Raw genomic sequence first — 24568 nt, forward strand, 5'->3', positions numbered from 1 at the left:
TATGGTAGGCTACTAATGATGTACTAATGGTTACTCACACTCCTGTGGGTTAACTGTTCATGCTCTATCCTACCCGCCCAATTGACAAAAAACACCGGGTACTTGCTGAGGTCCGTTAAAAGGTTTAATACTCAAAATGACACATTAAATACAGTCACATAGGCGGCAGCAGTTTGTTAAGCATCAAGCATGTTGTGTGTGAGGTGGAAGAGCATCTGGTACTAGTGTCCAAGAAGGTGCCGGGAGTTAAGTCAGGCCGTGCTGTCTCTGCAGCACACATTAGTAATGGGACTGTCATCCTTCCCCCTCCTCCAACAACCAGCCCTGGGAGACCTGTTCCGAGAACTAGAACCTCGTAAGTCTGCCTGGAGTGAGGCCAAAATGAACAGTCTTCCTTTCGGAAGGAGAATGATCACATCTGACACCGGAACAGGAGCAGTGGTTAAGGTATTGGAGATGTCAGTGCTGTGCCCTGAACCAGGGGTGAAAGCAGTTTGTCAGAGTTCCTGTGTCCAGGGGAGACACCTGGAGCTCAGGAAGATGCCCGACAGCCTGTCCTCCCTCCAGTGGGCACCATGAGCGTGGCCCTTGACTACTGTTTGTGCTCTTGATAAAAGGAATCGATGATGTCTTTGTACTTCTCCAGAACCGTGAGCCGTTTCAGTTTCATGGTGGGACCTGAAAGGAAAAATGGGAAGGAACGAGTGAAGCCTAGGTTTGGTGCCTTGAGAAAGTAAGGTGGTTTGAATGAGAGTGGCCTCTGAAGGCTCCTTATGTTTGAGTACTTGGTTTCCAGTTGGTGGAACTGTTTGGGAAGGACTAGGAGATCAGCCTTGGGGGAGGTGTGTCACTGGGGGTGGGCTTGAGGTTTCAAAAGACTTGTGCCATTTTCAAGTTCTCTCAGCTGTTCTTGCAGCCAGGCCTTTGCTCTGCTATTGTGGACTCTGGCCCTCTGGAACTATAAGCCCATTGAATACTTTCTTGTATAAGTTGCCTTGGTCATGGTGTTTTATCACAGCAGTAGGAAAGTAAAACAGACCTCACATGAGACCTAGAAGACAGGAAGTAAGCCAGAGAAGCAGGGTGTGCTGTGCAGCCAGCCTCTGAGGCAAGAGTCCCTCAGCATCATCCCCTGAGCCTCCCTGTATCAACGTGAACTAAGGTTGGTCTGCAGCCAGTAGGATACAGAGGAGGTGACAGAGTGTCACTTCCAGGAGCAGAAGTGACTGGTTTTCCATTACATAATAAAGTAGTGCTCGCTTTCTCCTTGACCTGTCTGTCCCCATCATGATCCTCAACTGATTCTCCCTTGAATGAACATACCCTGTCTGTCAGAATACAGGGGGTATGGGTCCAGAAACCTTTTCAGATACCTAAGCTAGAAAATCCTTTCATAAAACTGTGTAGTATTTGCACAAAGCCCATGAAAATCCATACACTTCAAGCCATCTCTAGACTACTGAGTGTATCAAATACAGTACAAATGGTATGTAAATAAACTAGTGTTTATATAATGGGAAAAAAATGTCTGGGTAGTCAGGCCTCTATGGCCCGTAATCCAAGCTACCCAGGAGGCTGAGACAGGAGAATCACAAGTTCAAGGCCTGCCTGAGCTACAGTGAGTTCAGGGCTGCTAGCCTGGGCAATTCAAAAAGACTTGAGCCTGGGCAGTTTAGAAAGACTTTGTCTCAAACTTTAAAAAGTAAAGGGAACCAGGGAGATAGCTCAGTGGTAGAGCTCTTGCCTGGCATGTTGAAGGTCCTAGAGTCAGTCCCAGAACTGGGGGGGGGGGGGGGGGGGTCAGGGAGGGGGTCTACATAGTCACATGAATTATCTGTTCAAAGTTTTTGATCTGATGTTGATTAGATCCATAGACGTGGGGCCTGTGCATGCAGAGTATCGACTGCACATGATTGTCGCAATCCCACCCGGCCTGTCTCGGGCGCTCTCTCAGATCATTCCTTCTAGGGTAAGCCAGCTGCCATGCTGGGACATGCAAGCAGCTGTGGAGAGGTCTGCAGACCAAGAACCGAAGCCTGTCTCCCCGCTGAGCCAGTCTGAGGGAGCAGTTATAATACGCGTGGGTAACAAGTGCGCCCTGGGCTCCTGGTGTCTGCCACCCAGGCCCCTCTGACGAGTGTCATGAAAAATCCCCAGGCTGGCCACTCAGCTCAGCCGCTCCCGATTCTTGGCCCACCAAAATGAAGATAATGCTTATTTGTTTATTTATTTGAGACGGGGTCTTGTGTAGTCTAGGTTGGCCCTGGACTCACGGTGTAGCAGAGGCTAGCCTTAAACTCCTGAGCATCTTGCCTTCACCTCCTGAGTGCTTGGGATGACAAGCACATCCTACCACACTAGGCTCCATGTCTCTTGTTGAAGCTCCTCCATGTAGGAGGTGCTGTCTCACAGCAATAGCTTATACGCAAAACCTCCCCGCGGTTCAGGGACAGTTCAGAACGACGGACTTAGCTTTGATGGGCTGGGATGCGGGACGCTCCCAACCTCTTAATGTCTAAAATGGCTTCCTCAAATTGGTTTTCTTAGCCTTTGTTTCTCCCATTTAATACAAGGTTGAAAGGGCCCCAGCTTAAAAGTACTGGGTGACTTAAAGTTCTTTTTGTACATAACTCAACCCCCAACTAGAAACATCAAGGTCAGGGTCTTTATAAGCTGCCTGGAGAAGACACCTTCCATTCAGTTAGTTGTCCTTGCATTTAGTTTGAACACACCTGGTTCTATATTCCCAGCATCTCTGATACAGCAGAGCATTGCTGCAGACAGGGGGTCTACTCTCAGTGTGTGTGGATCTGAGGGTCTCACCAAGGAGCCGTGTTCAGTGTTCTGTGCCATCAGCACCCCAGGATGCCCAACAGCTAGGAGAGACTCCTCTAGCCAGGTGGGGCTGCACCTCAAGCTCTTCTGGGCTTGGACTATGGTCCAGATAGTTCTATCCTCTTAACAGCCATGTTGTTAATGTCAAAGACTATAGTGGTCTCCCTACAGTCCCAGCGCCAGCGGGCCTATGGTGTGTACCAGATGGGTGCACTATAACTCAACAGAGTAGAGTCTCATGGTTAAGGCAAAGCTAAATATTCATGTTCATATTGGTAAGTTCTGGCACATGTGTAATACATGCATCCCTGTGTTCACAGGTTTCAGGAGATCTCTACCCCAATACCAGATTCCAGTGTTCTGGCCCTGTATGTGAAATGGCAGGTATTTGCCAATGACCAACATGAATTCCTTTATGCTTATAAGTTGTCTCTACATGGCTTTTGATACATAAGACACTGTAAATGTTTTGTGAGGAGTTGTACTCTATTATTTAAGAGATTAAAAAAAGCTGTGTATGTTCAGGACAGATACAATTTTTCCTCTTAGCATTTCTAATTCAAGGTGGTTGCATCCAATGGATTTGGAAGTGACTGTTTTTCAGGCTGAATGCAGTCAGAGGCACCCAGCTCAGATGCTGTCCAAAGCCCTATCTGACACCTTCTGCTATGGCTACTTCCTAATTAAGGCTCCTCCCGGCCACTGCCCCGGGCTTTGCCCTCCCATACAGCCCAGGCCCGGTGAAAAGAAAAACTTACCCAGTTCTCCCCCCGAAATGGAGAAGTCACGTTTGAGAATGGCCCACTTCTGGATGTGGTAGGGCCGGGCTGCCGCATTCGCATTTACCCTCTGGATCCCTTCCTGGATGGCCTGATACACAGCCTCATCTCTCTGCCCCACAATCTCGGATACAGTGCTGGCCCTGCTGCCCACCCTCTGGCAGAACTCCACAGCTTGCTCAGTCAGGTTGTCTGTTGGCTCAGATGTTTCTGGGTCCAGCGTGCACTGAAAAGGGGAAAGATGAGGACCCATCCCTCCCCGCAGAACCAAGCTCTGGTTTAGGAGGATGTCACAGACAGCAAGGTGGGAATTCCTGCGGACTCCATTTCAGAGTGATGCTTCTAGGGTGGGCAAGATGCTGTGCTGAGCCCAGAGAAGTGGAAGGACAGTGGGCTGAGGGTTAATCCTCTGTTGGTGATGTCAGCACCTGTTCAACAGGGGCCCATACCCCTACCTGGCTGGGATGCTGGGGCCCTGAGCATATGGAAGGGCATCTAGACCTTTGCAAAACAGAATGCACTGGAAAGTGGAAAGGATCACCTCGGTAACCCAATGGGGCAAAGGAATTTCCACCCACCCCCACATGCGCAGCAGTGGCTGAGTGATGCCAGGATCAAACTATGAATGCCAGGCTTGCCTCAGGCTACACCACAGGCCACCCTCCTGCTGCACCTCCAGAGCCAGAGCCCTCAACATACCTTCAGGGTTAGCAGCATGGACAGGAACTTCCTCTGGTCCCCGATCAGCATGGCACTACTGATGATAGGCAGCTCTGTCTTCACAGCTTCCTCGATGGGCACTGGGGGCACATTCTCCCCACCTGCGGTGATGATTAATTCTGTGGAGGCAAGTCAGGTCCAGGCTGAACCACATTCCTAGGCCACAGCTGGAGGCCTGAGCAGCAGGCACAGTGCTGGAGATGCCCTTGTGAGAGCCAAGGAGCAGGGCCTGGCCCTCCCGCAGCCCTTGAGGACAACTGCTTCCTAAGGCTCCCATTCCTCAGCCTATTGTCTGAGTCCCTCTCTGCTCAGCCAGCTCATCCCATGGTACTCACTAGCTTCTTACTCTGCCCCTGCTCAGCCAGCAACATTTCCCCTCCCTCCCTCTGCCTGCCAACTGCCAGTTAATTATAAGACAGTCATGCCCAGGTGCATGGTTTGGGAGGCACAGGCCAGAGCTTTACACACACAGGTTTATTCAGTGCCCACAGTCAGCTTCTAATGAAGGGCTCTCTCATTACCATTTGCAGAGAGGAAACTGAGGCCGGAAGTTTAGTAACTCGTCCACTGCCTCCTGGGGCTGAATAACAGACCTAAGGTTTACACCCAGTTCAGTTCTGAGACCCAGCGCTTAACATCCTCCCTCCCCTGCCATGGGGCCCCTCATTGCCCCGAGCCATTCCCTCTGGACAGACCTCCTTTCCACATGGCCAGCTTCTACCTGTTTTCTTCCAGGTGCTGCTCGGCAGCCTCCATCAACAAGCTTTCCTCCACACCCCCAGCCGTTCTGGGAGCTGTTCTCATGCATCTACCCACCCAGGGCACATGTTTCATTTAGTATTTATGGTGTCTCTGTGGGAAAGGTCAAGGCCACAGCACACCATTCACGGTTACAGTCTTCTGCGTGATGATAGATTTCCAGGCTAGATAGCAAGAAACTCAATGGAACCAAACACTGAAAATCTTTCCAGTGAATCCCGTACTGGATGTGAGAGCAGCTGGAAACCCTGCCAGAGGAAAAGCCATCTCCCAGGACAAGATTCTGACATTTTCTTTCCTTATACGCATGCCCATACTTCCTGCATTTCCATAAACTGTAGCAGTATGCTGTGGGCAAGGGCCAAGAGGAGCTGAGAAGTTCCTCTTTCCCCTTGGTCCAGCCGAAGTGTAAACAAACCCATTGCCTTTTAGAAAAAAAAATAAGATAAAATTATATAAAATAAATGCATTAATACACTTTGGTTTGTGAGACTGTCTCTTGTCCTCCTATGTTATCTAATTCAAAAACAGTCACCGGCCACATTCTGTGCACAGGTCCAGCCTGACCTTAGGCACAGAACAAGACAGTGCCTGGCGGTGAGGCGTTCATAGGACGGTGGGTCTGATGGGAACACTGGAGTTACAGGGGACAGGAAGCATGTGGCCCCACAGATGAGAAGCATAGAGAGGCTTGACCGGCAGAGCCCATAGGAGCGCATAGCCTCTGGGGGCTGAGGTGGGTGAGCCAGGGTGAAGAGGGCTCAGGACCAATCGTCACGAGGGGGAAGTCTTCCCCGCAGATGGGAAGCACTGTAGAATATTCCAGTGATCGTGCCAGTGACTGAGAGGATGGGAGTTCTTGAGGGGAGGAGCTTGCCAGACAAAGAGCCACGTGAGTTCAAATGATCAGGGTTTGCTGGAGTAGCAGATGGCAGAGAAAAACAAACTCTGGAACCATGGAGAGACAGCTCTGGCCTCGCCCATGGCTACCCTCGTGAGCCTCACTCACTCCTCGGTCACTGCCACCCTCCCCACTCCTTATCTTCAGTTAAGGGACTAAAGCCCTTTAGAAAACTAACATGGGATGGAATTTCCTAAATCTAATGAAGAGTATCTTCAGCAAGTCTGCAGCAAGCACACTTAGCAATAAACTCTGGAGGACAGTTCCCGAGATAGGTACGGCAGGTAGAAGTACTCGCTGAGGCAAGCCTGATGACCCAAGTTCGATTCCCCTGAACCCATGAAAAACCAGGCATGGTAGTGTACACTTATGATCCCAAGTGCTCCTACAGTAAGGTGGGAGGTAGAGATAAGAGAATTACCCAGACGCCCGTGGGTAGCTAGCCTAGAGTACGCAGTGAAGAAAAACAAGAGAGGCCCCTCTTCAATAAGGTGGAAGGTAAAACTGACTCCTAAAAGTTGTCCTCAGACGTCCACACATGAGCCATGGCCTGTGTGTGCCCATGCACATGCAAACAAAATGTGAAAATTAAATAATGTTCTTTGTTTTTAAACGTTGAAGCTATTCTGCTGCAATTGGGAACAAAACAGGAATTTGCTCTCTCCACACACTGTTTCTTCTGTTCTTTATGCAGTCAGAGCTTGGGTCAAACCCAGCCCAACTACTGCCATTTCTGTTCAACCCCGTGAAAGAACAGGTTTGCGTAACCTGAGTGAGAGTGCATAAATAATAATAGTAATACTAATGATGGTGGATGAATGAAAAGGAAGGAATAAAATTGTTACTATGTATAGATGACATGATTTGTCCAAAGGAAATTCAAAAGGACACACATGCTAGAACTAGCATGGGCTGGAGAGGCAGCTCGGTGGTAGAGTACTTGGCTGCTGTGGGCAATGTCCTGCTTTCATTCCACAGAACTTCAAAAAAATCAATAGCAGTCATGCATGTGGCACAAAACCTGTGATCCCTGCAGCCAGGAGGCTGAGGCAGAAGGATTGCTATGAGTTCTAGGCTAGCTTGGACTACCTAGCAAAACCCTGTTTAATAAATCAACAAGCAAACAAACAACAAGCAAACAAACACAAGCGTCCGAAATAACTGCCCTGAACTTGCTACGGCCTTTGCGGCGGGGCCTGGTGGTGTTTGTCATCTCAGCTACTTGGCAAGCTTAAGGCGCAAGGATTAAAAGTTCGAGGGCAGAGCCAGACAGATCTCTGTGAGTTCGAGGCCAGCCTGGTCTACAGAGTGAGATCCAGGACAGGCACCAAAACTACACAGAGAAACCCTGTCTCAAAAAACCAAAAAAAAAAAAAAAAAAAAAAAAAGGGCAGCCTAGGCAATGTAGCATGACCCTGTCCTCAGGCAAAAAAGTAAGAGTCTGGGCAATAGGTCAATGGTAGAAAGCCTGCTCAAGAACCTACATTTAATCCCTAGAATAAGAAAAAGGTCATTTGGCCCAAGACCAATATATTAAAAAACAATTAATTGCATTCTATATCTCAGCAACAAACAAATCAAAACTAAAAAATTTTAAATGCTGTTATTTACAATAAGCATACAAATAAAATTCTCCAAGTGGATATTAGTAAAGAGATGCAAAAACTCTATGCTGAACACTAGACTACACTGTTGGGAGAAAAGTCAAAAGATGTTAGTTAACAGAGGGGAGAGACAGCACACTCAGGGACCGGCAGAGTCAACTCTGAGAGACGCACAACCTCACAAAAGTAATCTACCAACTCAACGAGATGAAAATCATCATTTAAGCCACCCTACTGAATACATCTGCACAGTGAGTCTAACATCCGAATGGAAATGCAAATGTCCAAGGTCACTGCGGAGAGGAAGATCATGGCTGTAGAACCCACTGAACCAGACACCAGTCATGTCCCCGCCCCCGCCCCCGCCCCCCATCAACTCAACCTTGACTCACAGAGGGTCACTTGGCAGATGAGAAAGGTGGCACTGAGGGACAATGGGGAAAGGGTGTCTTTTGGTGGACAGTACTGGTCTAACTGTATGTTTGTGGGAGAAAAGGGATCTGGATTCTTACCTTTCACCATGCTATCTAAAAGCATGGCTATCTAAAAGCACGGCTATTTCTCTTGGGCTGGAATGCAGGTTTCCTCATTTGTCATTACAAAAGTGAACACTAGGTGGTGGAAGTGAGCACAGTTCCCATAGCAGCCTCCTGTTGCTCCAGAGTCAGGGTTTTACCCCTGGGCTCACTGGCCAACACAGCCCAGTCGGTGGGACCTCCTGCACCCCGAAAGGACCAGAGCCTCCTTCAGTTAGAACCTAGGTTGAGCTGCACTCCTGCTGAAGCCCACTAGATTTCCTAGTGGCTGTACCCAGCAGGACTGCATAAGAGGTTGATTGGACCACGGGCCCAGGTACCAGGAGACTGTAACTAGCAAGGGGGAGGTCTTTTGCTCCACCCCTTGGCATTGTTATAAATAGACCTTTGGAATAAAGTTCTGGGTCAGTGGATAAGGATCCAGGCCCACCCGAGTCTATCCTGTATTTTCTCTCTATTCTTTCTCCTCACTATTTCCAGCTAAGTCTCTTATCCCTCATTCCTCAAGAGTTTCTGGGGTAAATAAGTGTGGGGCCTGGTCTTCCACACACCCCTACCTGTGTGAGTTCCAGGAAGGAACCCAGGTTGAGCTGCACCCCTGCCTGGGTAAGTTCCAGAAAGAGTGTGGGATTGCCACCTGGGGGCTCTGGTACCACACAAACATCTTTCCACAGAGGAGTTCCTATACTTCCCTTTCTCTGCAGAAAACGCCTTTGAAGTTTCATGTTATTTTAAATTTTGTATCCACTCTGCCCCACTCTCTACCATGTCTGTGTTTCTACATAAAAATACCTAATACTTATGCCTCGGAGTCTCCTGTAGTCTTGTATTGTTTCTTCTAGGGAAGTAAATTCCAGGTCTCCCATTCACTATCGAGGTGACCCTGAAGTAGTTACATAACTTCTCTGGACATCCTTATTTATTTGTGAAAGTACTTGCCCCAGAGCTGATGCTGATAGAGGCACGGAACACTCATCGAGGGCTCAAGGCTGAACGACCAGTGTTGGAGTGGACTGCACTTACTGCACCTCCAATCCCCATCTGCCCCGGGGCAGGGGTGCTCACCTTTGAGGCGCCCAGTGATGTAGAGGAAGCCGTCAGCGTCCAGACGGCCCATGTCACCCGTGTGCAGCCAGCCTTCGGAATCAATGGCCTCACATGTTTTATCCTCCATGTTTAGATAGCCCATGAAGATAGTGCGGCCCCACAGGCAGATCTCACCAATGCCGTCGGCGTCCTGATTCACCAGCTTCACCCGGCAGCCGGGTACCACCCTGCCAGAGCTGGTGGTAAAAGAAACAAGGACATAGGAAGTCCTGGGTCAGCCCCTGATGGGGTGCTCTGGGATCACCAACCTCTCAGTCTTCACTGGCAGCAAGGGTCCCCTCTCAGGATTGCTTTTTAAGACTTAAAAATAATGTGCGTGCGTGTGTGTGTGTGTGTGTGTGTGTGTGTGTGTGTGTGTGTGTGTGTGTAGGCCAGAGGTCAATGTTGGGTGTCTTCCCCTATCACAGTTGACTTGATTTTTTTTTGACAGACCCTCTAATTGAAACTGGGACTCACCAAGCTAGCCAGTGAGCTCTAGTGCTCTCCATATCCTCAGCACTGGGGTTAGGCATGAGCCATGACACTTATGACAGGTTCTCACTATGTATTTCTCCCTTACCTGAAACTTATTGTGTAGACCAGGCTGGCCTTGAACTCACAGTGGACTACCTGCTTCTGTCTCTCACCTGGCTTTCTACATGGGGGCAGGGGATGTGAACTCGGATTCTCATGCTTGTGTGCCAGATGGTTTACCAGTTGAGCCATCTTAAAAGCAGAGGGGTTTTGTATTTTATTTTATTTTTTTAAAGTTTAATTTATTTTTATTTTATGTGCATTGGTGTTTTGCCTGCATATATGTCTGTGTGTGAGGGTGTCAGATCTTGGAGTTACAGACGGTTTGTGAGCTGCCATGTGGGTGCTGGGAATTGAACCCGAGTCCTCTGGAAAAACCAGTCAGTGCTCTTAACCACTGAGCCATCTCTCCAGCCCAGGTTTTGTATTTTAATTAGCACATTAGCGGTATCAGGTAGACCCACTTAAAAGGTCTTCATCAAATGAATGAATGAATGAATGAATGGCCAAAAGGCTAATAGTAGAAACTGGAGCACTATCATACCAGACACAGAGGGAGGTGCCAAAGCACAGCAGACCACTCTTAAGTCACTCCCTAGAAATGACTGCCCTCCCTGCCTTCCAGAAGCCTGGCCCTGACCCTCAGTCCCACCCCAGTGGGAACCTGTCCGTCAGCTCTCCTGGAACACACTCTAGCATGCTCCACCCTACTGCAAGAAATGGAAGAAGAGAGTTTCTTTTTTAAAATTAATTTATTTACGTATTTTATGATATGGGTGTTATGCCTGCATATGCCACTATACACCAGAAGAGAGCATCAGATCCCATGGTATTACAGCTATAGGTGGATGTGAGCCGTCATGTGGTGCAGGGAATTGAACTCAGGACCTCTGGAAGATCAGCCAGTGCTCTTAACCACTGAGCCATCTCTCCAGCCCCCAAAGAAAGTTTCTTTACCAGGGACTCCTGGCCTTGGCAGCTAAGGTGTCTTCAGCCACAGGACACATGTCACAGTGGCAAAGACTGCCCGTCTAGATGAAGGAGGGCAAGCCAGGGGCTTGGCCCAAGATGGCACTGTTGACACTTGAGGCCAAGGCTCCAATGTGGAAGGGAGAGTAAGAGGAACAGTTCCCCAAGGCACCCAAGGGTGTCAGCAAGGACGTCTGAGCTCCCGCTGTGTCCCAACCTCAGACCTCACCTGTAAAGCCGGTAGTTGTAGGGGCTGGACATGAAGTGGGGGCCTGTGCTCTCGCTGAGACCGTAGCCTGCGTACAGGCGGATGTTCAGACCCAGAAAAAAGCGCTGCGTCTCTGCAGTCATGGGGGCCGCTCCGTAGAAGTTCTTCTGACACTTGGCAAAACCCAGAGCCTGACGGACCCTGGCTAATACTAGGTAATCGGCCAGTCTGCTTGTGAAGGGCTTCAGGTCACTGTGGGAGGGTTGGGGGTAAGAAGGGTCCACAGAAAGAAAAAGAAAGACACTCACGTGAGCACACACCGGCGTGGCCGTTGACGCTGTCTGTTTTGATGAACTGCAAATAGTCTGGACATTGGCCTTGTGTGCAACGTGAATTTGTGTGAAATTGTGAGTGCTCCTGCTGCATGCAGACACGTCACGAAGTCAAACAAGCTGCCATCTCTCCAGCCCCTTCTTTTTCATTTTTTTTTTTCTTTTGAGACAGTCTCATGAATTTACTCAGGCACTGAACTTACTCTGAGGCAGAGGCATACCTTAACTGCCGATCCTCCAGCCTCAGCCTCCTGAGAGCTGGGATGACAGACCTGTCTACCTCCCCCAGGCCCGGCTGCATAGCCACCTTTCGTGTGTGTTAATGAAGCCGTAGGGGACAGATGTGTCCACATCTCTGCCACAAAGCTGACACTGCTTCCGAAGTCACACTAATAATGGAAGCCCCACCCCACCCCAATGCCCCTCCCTCTTGCAGGTCAAAGGACCTGAGCCCAGAGCTTTGGGCTTCCTAGGTCAGCACTCTACGCTTAGTTAACTGGAGCCTCAACTTGAAAAGCATTTTTATATTGAAACAAGGCCAGATGTCTACTGTGGGTATCCCCAAAGCACCCTGTGGGAATTTAAAAAGCAGTCACGAGACAGATGTGATGGTCTACACCTATGACCCCAACACTTGGAAGGCCAAGGAAGGAGAATTCTGAACTTGAGGGTAGCCTGGGCTACATAGTAAGACTTTGTCTCAATAAACAAAAAGTAATAATAATAAGCAATCAGAAGGGATTTGGGAGACATCTGAGTAGTCAAACGGGCAGTTGGGAAAACTGGAATGGCTAAGCCTGTATCGCTGAAACCAACTACGGAGGGCAAGAGGCTGGCAAGAGCTACCTATCCCTAGGAGCTTCAGAAAGATCAAGGCAGCCCTCCCGGCCAAAGCCCCCCATCAGGTCTGCGATGGTATCAGAGTGCAAGCCGAGATGCAAACAGACTATATATAGTACAACGTTTCCCCAAACTGAAGTCCTCTGGAACCAGGACAACCTCTGAGATGCTTGCTTGTTACTGTGTATGAGCCATCCCTGTACCTCCCCAGGCCTCCTGCCTCCAACTTACTTGCTAGGGCAGGTGAGGTTCTGCTCCAACGTCACTGACATAGCCCACAGCAGCATCTTGCGCCGGATGAAGCCAGACTGAGCCGCCACCTCCTGGATCCGTTCCATGATCTTCTCCCATACACGGGGCACCCCCATGTGGGATGTGGGTTCCACTTCCCGCAGTGTGTTCACCAGGCTCCCCTGCTCAAGGCCAGAGAGAAGCAGAGGTGGTACTGGGCCTGCAGACATAAGCCTCACAGGATAAACGCTATCCACAGGCGCCCCGTGGATGTGCACATACTTGTACCCAGTTTGTGTACATGCCGGTGGCTGTGGTTCAACAGTTGTATCTCCATGTCTGCTAACAGAACTTGGGTATCCCTTGCCAACCACTGTATCCAGATGCTTGGGCAGCGCCTTGATCCCTCAGATCTTTCTGCACCTGTTTAACTCAAACACGATAACCTCCTTTTGCTCCATAGAGTGGTACACGCTTGTAATCCCAGCACTTAGGAGGCTGAAGCAGGAGGCCACAAGGAATCATACTACTAACTATTCATCTAAAAAGCAAAAACCCACAATACACAATTCCACGTATAAATAAACATATATAGTTTTAATGAACTTTTCTCGTTTGGACTGACAGTGCGCCCTCTAAGAGCTAAAGCCCACACAACAAAAATCCAAATACCAGACATGAGAAGCTGTCTTTCCAGTTCTTGGCCTGGGCTGTCTAAGAGACTCCCCAAATATAGCCTATTATTGCCCTTGGGCGCCCACTCAGAGATGGAAAGTAAATCCTTATTGCTGAAGACACCACATACTTCAGCAACAGGGCTCAGAAAGCCCTGAGTTAGAACTGACCTGAATGTCCCCTCCCTGAGGACTAGCCTTCATGGTATCAGAAGGTACCACGCAAGCTTCCAAAGGAGATAAGAGACCAACAGTCCTATCTGCTATGGGATGCCTTTCCGTACGCTGTGAATATGTGTGGCTCCCACTGGCTAATAAATAAAGCTGCATTAACCTATGGTAGAGCAGGATGGAGCCAGGCGGGAAAATCCAAGAGAGATAGTGAGAGGAGAAAGGAGAGTGTGGGGAGACAACAAACCACTGTCCAAGGAGCAACACGTAACAGGACACCAGTAAAGCCACGGAACACGTGGTGATACATAGATTAGTAGTTATACGTTGAGATAAGTTATAAGAGCTAGCTAGCAAGAAGCCTGAACCATAGGTCATGTATTTTGCAATTAATATTAAGCCTCTGAATGATTATTTTATAGGCAGCTGAGGGACTGCGGGGCTGGGCGGGACCGGAGAAACTTACGGCTACACCTACCCAACGACAACATCGATGAAACACATCAGCAAACAGCATGGCCTCATAACCCTAAGACTGAGTAGCGGCATGCATACTTTGATAGTAATCAACAGTTCTCTAATTGTACTTAAGACCCACTCCACAAGAGAGATACCATGCCTGGTATCCCAGTTAACTGAAACCTAGTTAAGTCATGCTTATTGGAGGAGACTCTGCAAGGCCTAATTGACTAAACCAGCATAATCCCTAACAACAATCTATAAATATTCATCCTTATACCCACAGAGAAGTATTGTTAAATATAAGGAGAGAAGTATTGTCTTCACTCCTTATCAAGGAGGCATCTCTTTGCAATAGACAGAACCACAACAGAAGATCACAACTAACCAAAATGCTGAATTATGGAGCCCAGTCCCAACAGATCCATCTACAAAGCATTTTCACAGCCAAGGCTCAGGAAATATTGCAGAAGGGGGGGCGGGGGGATGGCAGGAGCCAGAAGGTCAGAGAGTTTTCTGTGAGCCTGTATCCTCCAGATGTGTCAGAAGCTACATCCATAAAGTCTCACCAACATGATCAACACGACCAACACGTGGGACCTGTGAGCTGAACAAGGACACCCACAGATTTACCAAAGTGGACAGGGAAAAGCCCACAAGGACACAACCCTACACAAAGAACAGTAGGCAACCGAGGAAAGCTGGAGGTGGAAGAAGCAGTCTTCCCCAGGGAAGAGCACACCAATTGTTGCCAGGACCAAATGGTCAGCCCTGAAAACATACATGGAAGTAACATTATATGGACTGAGCAGGTTATATGTAGGAATACGTTTATGTGTGCGCGGTAACAATGAGTGAAAAAGTCATGAATGTGAAAGAGAGCAGGAGGGGTATATAGAGGAATTTGGAGGGAGGAAAAGGAAGAGAGAAATGTTACAATTATATTATAATCTCAAAATTAAAAAATAAGCCAGGTTTAATGACTCATGCCTTTAATCCCAGATCTTAGGAGGCAGAGGCAGGCAGGTCTCTGTGAATACGAGGCCAGCCTGGTCTTACATAGTTAGCCCTTACTGCTCTTGCAAAGGGCCAGGTTCAATTCTCAGCACCCACATGATGCCTCACAAGCATCCAGAACTCCAGGTCTAGAGGATCCAATGCCCTGTTCTGTCTTCTGACCTCTGAGGGTACCAGGGACATACAGGCAAAGCATTCACACACATAAAATAAAATAAATATTTAAAAAAATACATCGCCGGGCGGTGGTGGCGCACGCCTTTAATCCCAGCACTCGGGAGGCAGAGCCAGGTGGATCTCTGTGAGTTCGAGGCCAGCCTGGGCTACCAAGTGAGTTCCAGGAAAGGCGCAAAGCTACACAGAGAAACCCTGTCTTGAAAAACCAAAAAAAAATAAATAAATAAATAAATAAAATAAAAAAATACATCAATTGTAGGTTAAAGTTCTTTATCTGTAGGGTTGAATTTAACATTATCAAAACTAATTTCACTTGCTTTATTACAGAGAGGGGGAGAGCCTATCTCAAAAAAATAAGGTAGATGTGGTAGGAGAGACGGCTCAGCAGTTAAGAGTGCTTGCTGCTCTTCCAGAGGACCAGAGTTCAGTTCCCAGCACCCACACCAGCAGCTCACAACTGCTTGAAACTCAAGCTCCAGGGGATCTTATGCCTTCTTCTGGTCTCCATGTATGTGACACACATACATAAATTAAACAATTTAAAAATATCTTAATTTTTTTAATTTTAAAGATGGAGAATTATAGAAGAAACCAGCCCATGTTGACAAGCCTTGGTGAGCACAGGAGCTCATATGACATACATACACAGGTGAGCACAGGAGCATGTATGACATGCATACACAGGTGAGCACAGGAGCTCAAATGACATACACACACAGGTGAGCACAGGAGCTCATATGACATACACACACAGGTGAGCACAGGAGCTCAAATGACATACACACACAGGTGAGCACAGGAGCATGTATGACATGTATACACAGGTGAGCACAGGAGCTCATATGACATACACACACAGGTGAGCACAGGAGCATGTATGACATGCATACACAGGTGAGCACAGAAGCATGTATGACATACATACACAGGTGAGCACAGGAGCATGTATGACACACACACACACACACACACACACACACACCACCACCACCACCACCACCACTACCAATAACAACAACAGCCAAACAAGGACCTGCTGCCTCCTTCCCCCAGCAGGGTTTGTTTTAGGACTAAACATGTAACGCTGCCCAAGCTACCAAGACACCAGGTCAGGGGAGCTGGCTAGGGCGTCTCTGGGAACTCTTCTTAGTGGTTAAAGTAAAGATAAAGGTATATGTCATAAGACTGAGGTGCAGGAAGCTGTGGCCACCCTCTAATCATCTTGTGGTCACACTCTGGGGAAACTGTGGCTTGATGGTATTGAAACCGAAGGGGGCAGTTTATAGGACTTAACATAATGTCATCAACTTCCTTATTTGTTTGGTCATTTGAGTCAGGCTGGACCAAGAGCTGCTGAAAGAATTCTGAGCGCTATGTGCACCGAGAACCAGCAACCTATGGATGCACACAGGGCCGATAGATTCGAGCACAGAGCTGGGTGTGCCCTGGCTCACACACTGCACACACACAAGGCCAGAAGTCAGGAAGAGAGACTGACCTTTAGGGCATCAGGATCTGCAAAGCAGACCTGGGCCCCCCACTGGATGCCGGTCCACAGGTCGTAGATCTGGGCAGCAATGTGGCTGAGGGGCAAGTAGCTGACCACCACCTCCTGCTGGACTTCTGCTGGCTGGATGTCCCCAGCCTGACTGCCGTACCGAGCTGTCCATGTGATCTGAGGGGAAGGAAGCCATGGGGGCTTGGGCTACCTCTGTAGATTCCCAGAGCACGCAGGTGCCCTCTCAGGCTTTTCTACAGGTTCTGGAGACCTCTAGGGACAGCCCCCAACATGCTCTCTTCCCTTTCCCCTCTGCAGGGCTCTGTCTACACCACAAATGGGTGGGCATTCCTACTCATCTAGCTCCTTAAGCTGAGCTGTCAAAGAGGCTTTCCCAGAGGCTGTTGAGGCAGGACCATGACCCAGCGTCACCCCCATCCCACCCACCCATCTGGGCATCTGTCCTACATTGTCTTGACTCAGCATCACGCCCTTGGGGTTTCCAGTGGTGCCTGACGTGTAGACCAGCACGCAGCACTGGTTGGGCTGCTGGGTATCAATGATGGCATCTAGAGCCTCTTCGGGCACTTCTTGTCCCAGTTCTATGAGTTCTTCCATCTGTGGCAACACAGGGCAGAGGCGTTGTTCTGGGTCAGCAGTGTGGACCCAGACAGGCCCGCCCATCCCCCAGGGCCAGCTATTCATACCGTGTACACATTGGCCATCTTCTTTGGTGGTGGTTCTTTGTATATCACCACTGCCTTTAGATGTGGCAAGTCTTTCCAGATCTGCATGGACAAGAAAACAAATTGGGTTTCAGCAAGAAAACAGTCACATCTCAGAAAGAGCATCATCTGCATGTGTTGGTCTGTGGCAAAAGTCTCCTATTTCTGATCCTTGATTCCAATGGGACGTCTCTGTCCATAGCTCCCCATTACGGGAACTTGGGTGCAGGGACAGTGGGGACCGAGGGCCTGATTGAACAAGTCACACAACAGAATGTTAGGTTAGTGTAGATGACAGAGACAGAGGTACAAAGGGAGCACTGTCCTCAACAATGCCAAGTGTCTCCTAGGTTACTAAGAGAAAGATGTGTGTCTGCAGCCTGACATTTTCACCCGAGGAAGGAATGCAGTGTGGACACATGAATAGCATACGTACATACATACGAGCAAGAGGCATGTTTCTGTTTGCCACAAGGGACCCGGAAAGGTTAAAACAAATTACCCTGACCCTCTACAGGCAAAGAGAGGGAACAAGTGGGAGAAGGAGGGGGCGGGGAGAGAAGTTCCTCAGTATAACATATCATTTTGACTTTGGGATCATGTACATATTATAATTATTTGACAAATACATTCATGTGTAAAAGAGAAAGGATTGATTCTCCAGTACTTAAGAGCAACCTGAAAGACCTGAATCCAAGAGCCAAGTGTGGCAGCATGTGCCTGGAATCTCAGCCCTGGGGAGGCTGAGGCAGGAGGATCACAAGCCGAAAACAAAACAAAACAAAACAAAACAAATCCTCAAGCAAATACAAATGAAAACCACACTTCAAGATGGTGAAACACACACAAACATAAACACACACACACACATAAACAATACACACATAATTGCATCAGAGGTTTTTTGTTTTATTCTTGTGTGTTTTGTTTTTTCCCTAAGATGAGGTCTTGCTATGTAGTTCTGGCTGTCCTGGAACTGGCTCTATGGACCAGGCTGGCCTCACACTCACAGAGCTCTGTCTGCCTCTGCCTCCCAAGTGCTGGGATTAAAGTGTGTGGTGCTGGCCTCATCAGGGGATTTCATACCTGCATTTTGATTCTTCACTCTTAGGGGAGAGTTAAAGGAAATTGTGAACTTCATCGAGCAGTCTTTTTACTTAACCTGTGTGTGCTCATGCGTACGCACACTTTGCTGTGCCCAGCGTTTGTAAGGTCTGGGGGCACTCAAGTCCCCATGATTATACAGCAAGCTCCTCACTGGCTGGGTCCCTTTCCTTGCTCTCTCCCACTTTGCCTTTAAATGGTTTTTATTCATTATTATTGTGTGTATATGATGGGTATAATCATACACATGTCATGGCACACATGTGTGAAGGTCAGAGAACCTTGTAGAGTTGGCTCCACATTTATGTGAGTTCTAGGGATTGAACTCAGGTCATCAGACTTATGCATCTAGCCAGCCCAATCTCCCCTGCCTCTCTCTCTCTCTCTCTCTCTCTCTCTCTCTCTCTCTCTCTCTCTCTCTCTCTGTGTGTGTGTGTGTGTGTGTGTGTGTGTTGCTTTTTGAGACAGGGCCTCATGTAATTCAGGCTGGCTTCAAACTTGTAGCCTTGGCTGACCTTGAACTTCTAAACCTTCTCCTTCCACTTCCTAAGTGTTGGGCTTACATGTGTGTGCCACCATGTCTGGCTTCACCAGTCTTATTTTGGCAATAAATCTATACTGTTATTTTGAAATTATTTGATATGTATTATAGGATTAGATCAATGTTATTAGCTGCTACTGTTTTTTAAGGCTAGATAAGAGGAAATTCAAGAATAAAATCAAAGTTAAATCCCCATCATGTAGTGTTTGAATCAAAGCTATCACTGTGAATTATGACTTAACTGGACACAGACAGACACAGACACAGACAGACAGACAGACACAGACACACACACACACACACACACACACACACTCCTGAGAGAAATGAGTGAGGTGAGTTTCTACGGACTCAGTGTTCTGTCTGAAGATGTGAGAGGAGAGGAGAAAAAGAGCAGAGGGTGAAAAGTGAGGGAGAAAGGGAGGGTGAGGAGGGTGAGAAGGGAGGGGTGAGAGGGTGAGATGGAGGGAGAGCAGGAGGAGGGAGAAGGAGAGGGAGGAGGGGGGAGGCATGTAGGATGTAGTGCTTATTGGACTGAGGTGAGAGAGACGGGTCAGGAAGGCAAGGTAGCTCAGATGCGTGGACCAGAGAGCTACGGAAGGGTGAGCCCAGACATTCTCCTCGGGCCGGGGACTCACTGGCCGAACATCCAGGCTGACAGACATCTATCTCATTGGTGAAAGCTCTTGAAAGGAGACAGAGCAATGGCTGAGCCGGAGGAAACAGGCCTCATACGGGTACCCTGGAGGCCATGAAGCAGAGACCCAGAAAAGCCATGTCTTAAAGGGGTTGAATTTGAACTTGCCCTCATAAGAAGTTTAAAGCAGAAAAAAAAAATTAGTTGTGGCATAATATAAAGAAATTTAATATATGTATAATTGAAATCCCTAAGTATGCTTTAAAAATTAAGTTGGAGAATTGTCTAAATTAGATTAAAACTATAAACCCACCAAACCTAGAATCTCAATGAATTCAAAGCAAGATAAACACACACACACACACACACACACACACACACACACACACACACACACAAATGAATGAATTGACTAAAAAGAAAAAACTCTCCAAGATACAGCCTAAAGATAAGTCCTAAAATCAGCAATACAGAAAGCATCTTGAGTCAGGCATGATAATGCGGTACCTGGACAACGTATGTAGAAGGATTAGGTGTTCAAGGCTAGCCACAAAAGAGCAAACAAAACAAGTCTTAAAAGCAGCCAGAGAAGCCAGGGTGGTGCACATCTTAACCCCAGCACTCAGGAGACAGAGGCAGGTGGATCTACATGAGTTCAAGGCCAGTCTGGTCTACAAAGTGAGTTCCAGGACAGCCAGGACTACGCAGAGAAATTCTGTCTTAAGAAACAAACAAACAAACAAACAAACAAACGCAGCCAGAGAAATAAACATATTGTAATGCAGAACAAAGAGAGATCACAGACTTCTACCAGGAACCACACACAAAGAAAACATTGATGAATCTTTAAGGAGAAAGGAAGGGTCAACCAAGAATTCAAAATCAGATGAAATTAATCTTTCAACAAATGAAGTCAAAAGTAATATTTTTTTTCAGGAAAAGAGGAGCTGAAAGAATGTGTTGCTATAGAAACCTAAGGAATGAATGCTGAGGAATGAGCCAGCAAGATGCCTTCAAGGATATACCCTGCCCTGAAGCCTGACAATTTGAGTTTAATTCCCAGGACCTCCTTGGTGGGAGGAGAGAACCAACTCCTGAAAGTTGTCCTTTGACTTTCTCTGATAGGTTCAAACCTGGGACAAATGGCTGAAGTGTCATTAATGTATCAAAGCCGACTCCTCCCTGTGTCCCCAGTCCCCTCCTGTTACAGGGTCCTCCAGGCTGTCCCCCCACACCCTACCCTAAACTTCTCCAGCCCAGGGACTGGGCTGCTCTTCCCTGTACAACCCAGCCATTTTGGTTACCTGGTCTTTTTTGTCTACTCTCCTTTGGACCTCCTGGCTGCTGGACCTAGTTCCCCTCTCTCCCCTTCTTCCCGCTCCCCTCCTCACATGGCTCAGGGTCATGTCCACTCAGGACTCTCCCAGATGTCCCTGACTCTGGCTATGCTCTCCCATATGTCTATAATAAACTTTCTCCTCCATCATAACTAGGAGCAGTCATGTCCTTTCCTTTTACATCTTTTTTTCATTCACTCAGTATACATGTGCCACCACCACCACCACCACCCCCGGCCACACACACGTACATGTTCAGCATGAATGCAAAGCCCTCACTATTTTCCTCTGAAGTTAGTTGGTTTGCTTCTGTGAAACTCACGGTGGGGTTTGTAGGTCTGCCTGTGTGCTGCTGTGGGCTCCCATCACACATGAAGCAGTATGCTGTCTGAAGGTGCACTGTGATATGTTCAAGTTGCATATTATAAGGTCTAGAGCAAACCCTGAGCAAAATGACGGTCAAGAGAGAATGGAGTGCCAAACACAACACAGCCCCATACAGAAGTCAGACAAGGGCAAAGAACAAGTAGCCATGTGATTGATTAGTGACGATTCTGTTTGTCAGATGGGATAAAAAGGTAAGACCCCAATACATGCTGGGTGCGAAAGACTCATTGAAATTTAAAGACACAAAGTTCTATTTATTTGTTTCTGTCTGTCTGTATGTGCATGGTTGTGTATGTGTGTGGTCAGAGGATGATGGCTCCCTCCTTTGACCACATGGATTCTAGAGATCGGATTTAGGTCACCAGGCTTGGCAGCAAGCATCTACCTGCTGAACCATGTTAGCAGCTGTTTTTCCTTTATCTTTTTCTTTGAGACAGGGTCTCATGTACCCCAGGCTGGCCTCTAACTTTCTATGTAACGAGAGAATGGTTTTGAGCTTCTGATCTGCCTGCCTCCACCTTCTGGGTGCTGAGCTTCATGCAAGCATTCTATTAATTGAGCACCCCCAGCCCTCGTTACCTGAGATTATTTAAGAAAGACTTCACAGCTGATAGAGATGCATAGGGAAGTACTTGGGGAATGAAATAACATGATGTCAGAATGTTTGCCCTTTAATTTAGCAAAAAGACAAAGAAGCTTGTGAGAGCACACTGGTAAGTATGCAACCCGATGATGCAGGGACTTGTCTCTGTTTTTATTTGTTGGAGAATTTTGACAATACAAATTCTGTTTCAAACCTAAGTAAGGCGTGAGGAAACCGGAACTAAAGCAGTTCAGCTGAGACCCTTTCGGGTGAGGACTCAGAGGCTTTCAGTCTGAGGATTCATGGAAACAGGAACAGCTGAGGAGTTGGCGAGGTAAGAGGTGGTGGCTGTGGCTTGTTCTGCTTCTCTGATCTTTCAGCTTTCACCCTGATATCTGGCTCTGGGTTTTATTATTATTATTATTATTAAAAGACCATCTAAGATTCAAGCAACATCTGACGTCAAACTTGTGGGCATGAATTCACGGAAAAGCCAGCTGCCTGTGGCCTTGCAAGCCCTGGCTCAGGCCTGAGCTCCACGTGGCTGGGGTCTCCACCCCATGGGGGCCCGAGCGCCTAACCTACTGGCTAAGTTTCTGTTGCAGCCTCTCTGCAGCAACCCCCCAGGCTCAAGCTCCAAACACCCCAGAATTGGGTGCCTTTGCATGTTCCTTGGTGCCGACAGCTGGCTTTTTGGCTTCTTTCCTCTCCTGGTGGGTCCTGGCTTTCCTTGGACCCCTTCCTCAGGCTGCTGCCACACCATGATCTGAACCGGCATTATCAGCAGATTTGGTGAGTCAATTAAGATTTCTTAAAGGGAGGAATTAGTTAAAAGAAAGTTTTTCCCCCCACATTAAAAAAATGGGAAACATTTTTACAATGGAGAGTGTTTGGTCTCTGTTTGATAATACAATTGACATTCTGAAAATGGAACAATTAAATGTGAGGATAATTAATGTTGATGAGATAAATGTAATGTCAATTATAAATATTGTTTCATCATTAAAAAAGTTGGTTAATATGAGTGCCAAGATAAAAGTTTTAGAACAACCTGTTAAAACAGATCATAATGATATTCAGACGCAGACAGAAGAATTAAAAGGTGAATCTTTCTCAGCATTGCATTATACGGTTACAGAGAAACAGCCCAAGGCTTTCAAACAGCCAACTTTAATCTATCTAGTAACCTTACAGGAACTGCTAAATGCTCAAGGCTGTGTACAAGCTGACTGGAATCCTGTGCAAATGTTAGATTTGAGGAGACTCAAAAAGAAGCTATAGTGTCATATGGTATGCATTCCCCATTTGTGAAGCAGATGTTAAACCCGTGGTTAACTTGTAATAGAATTATCCCTCAAGACTGGAGAGATTTGGTTACAGCTGTCTTAGAGGCAGGTCCACAATTACAATGGGGACCTGGTGGAAGGATGAGGCCAAGACCATTGAACAACGAAATAGGGCTAGAGGTATGGAAATCACCCAAGATCAACTTCTTGGAGAGGGAGATTATGCTAATGTAAAAAGGCAATCTCTATATGATGACCACACCCTGGCTTTATGCCAAATGGCAGCCTTGAATGCTTGGGACAGAATTGAAGAAGTAGGAAAGAAAATTGAGTCATTTATGAAAGTTATACAGGGCCCAAAAGAAACCTTCATGACTTTCTTACAAAGGCAATAAATAGTAAATAGAGTAAATAGAACGATACCAAATTCAGAAGCTAGACATATAATAATTGAACCTCTAGCTTTGTAAAATGCTAATGCACAATGTAAAAGTGTAATTAGGCCATTAAAGGCAAGATCAGCACCCTTGGAGGAATGGAATTGACCATGATAATACTTGGACAGGAGAGGTGATTTCTAGAAGTTTGAAGAAAAATAGTAATGTCAGATGTTTCAAATGTGGTAAACAAGGTCACCTAAAAAGGGACTGTAAACAGGGCATTCCTAGAAACAATGTTTTTTTCAAGGAATAATCCCAACAGAACGCACCTCCCTTCTGGATTATGCAGAAGGTGTGGCAAAGGCAGACATTAGACTAACGAATGTAGATCAACAAGGGACAGACAAGGTAATCCCTTGCCTTTGCCATCGGGGGGAAAAACCCCAGGGGACCTCTTGCAGGCCCCCATGTCAAATTCTGTTCAGTCCTTTCCTGTCAACAGAGAAGAAACTCTTTTTCATAGCAATTAAAGAACCTAATGCCTATTGTAAAAAACCATACTGCTCAGGGTGATAGAACCACAAAAAAATTTCAGAAAAAAAACCCACAAATCAAAAGTGATAAACATTAGATTTGGAAACTCCCTAAAGTTAGGGTTGGGGAAGGGTTTTGTCTTTGTCTTTCAGAAAAATAAAAACAACCATCTTAAAAATTTAAAAACCTTTGAACAGATAAGCATCCAAAGAGTAAGAGAGAACTACCTGAAATTTTACCAAGAAAAGGAAAATCTGACCCAATGTGATCTTTGAAGTCTCCAAAAAGATGATGAGGCCCCACAATGACAATTCTATCAGGACAAGGATAATATCACTAAGATGACAAACACCACCCAAAGATCAGCTTTGGACTACAAACTGCTCAGGACAATTTCAAGATGGCTAGCTGAGATGATCCAGCCTCACAAACTACTCGAGCAAGGATGTGAGTCAAGCCCTACACTTTCCCATTATGCAGAGACTGGACAAATGATATAGCTAATACTCCCAGGACCTGACAATTAACCCAAAATTTTTCTTTTTGGGATTTCCTAAAGATGCCTTTGCCCCCAAACAGCAGGAAGTAATTTTAAGACCATGATGCCCACATTCCCAAAAGTTGGGGAGGGTGGTTTTTGGTCTTTCAATGGATTATGGGTACTTGTCTTTGTTTAGGGGTTGGTTAAAAATTGTTCTTGGTCATAGTCAATCTCTTTCTAAAA

At 47.1% G+C, this 24568-nt stretch overlaps 1 protein-coding gene across 1 annotated transcript in view; it reads right to left on the reverse strand.

Annotated features, from left to right (window-relative positions):
* Nucleotides 1–111: 111 nt before the first annotated feature.
* The window catches only part of Acsbg1 (acyl-CoA synthetase bubblegum family member 1), a 61313-nt gene continuing 36856 nt past the window's right edge, over nt 112–24568 (reverse strand). The window contains exons 6-14 of the mRNA XM_059267905.1: nt 17038–17118; nt 16799–16948; nt 16331–16507; nt 12335–12516; nt 10953–11183; nt 9200–9417; nt 4314–4453; nt 3594–3840; nt 112–678 (exon numbers count right to left, since the gene is read on the reverse strand). Coding sequence (XP_059123888.1) covers nt 593–678; nt 3594–3840; nt 4314–4453; nt 9200–9417; nt 10953–11183; nt 12335–12516; nt 16331–16507; nt 16799–16948; nt 17038–17118 — 1512 coding nt within the window. The 3' untranslated portion in view covers nt 112–592. The remainder of the gene's footprint in view (nt 679–3593; nt 3841–4313; nt 4454–9199; nt 9418–10952; nt 11184–12334; nt 12517–16330; nt 16508–16798; nt 16949–17037; nt 17119–24568) is intronic.

The sequence above is a fragment of the Peromyscus eremicus genome, chromosome 7 (assembly GCF_949786415.1).
Source record: "Peromyscus eremicus chromosome 7, PerEre_H2_v1, whole genome shotgun sequence".
NCBI lineage: Eukaryota > Metazoa > Chordata > Mammalia > Rodentia > Cricetidae > Peromyscus > Peromyscus eremicus.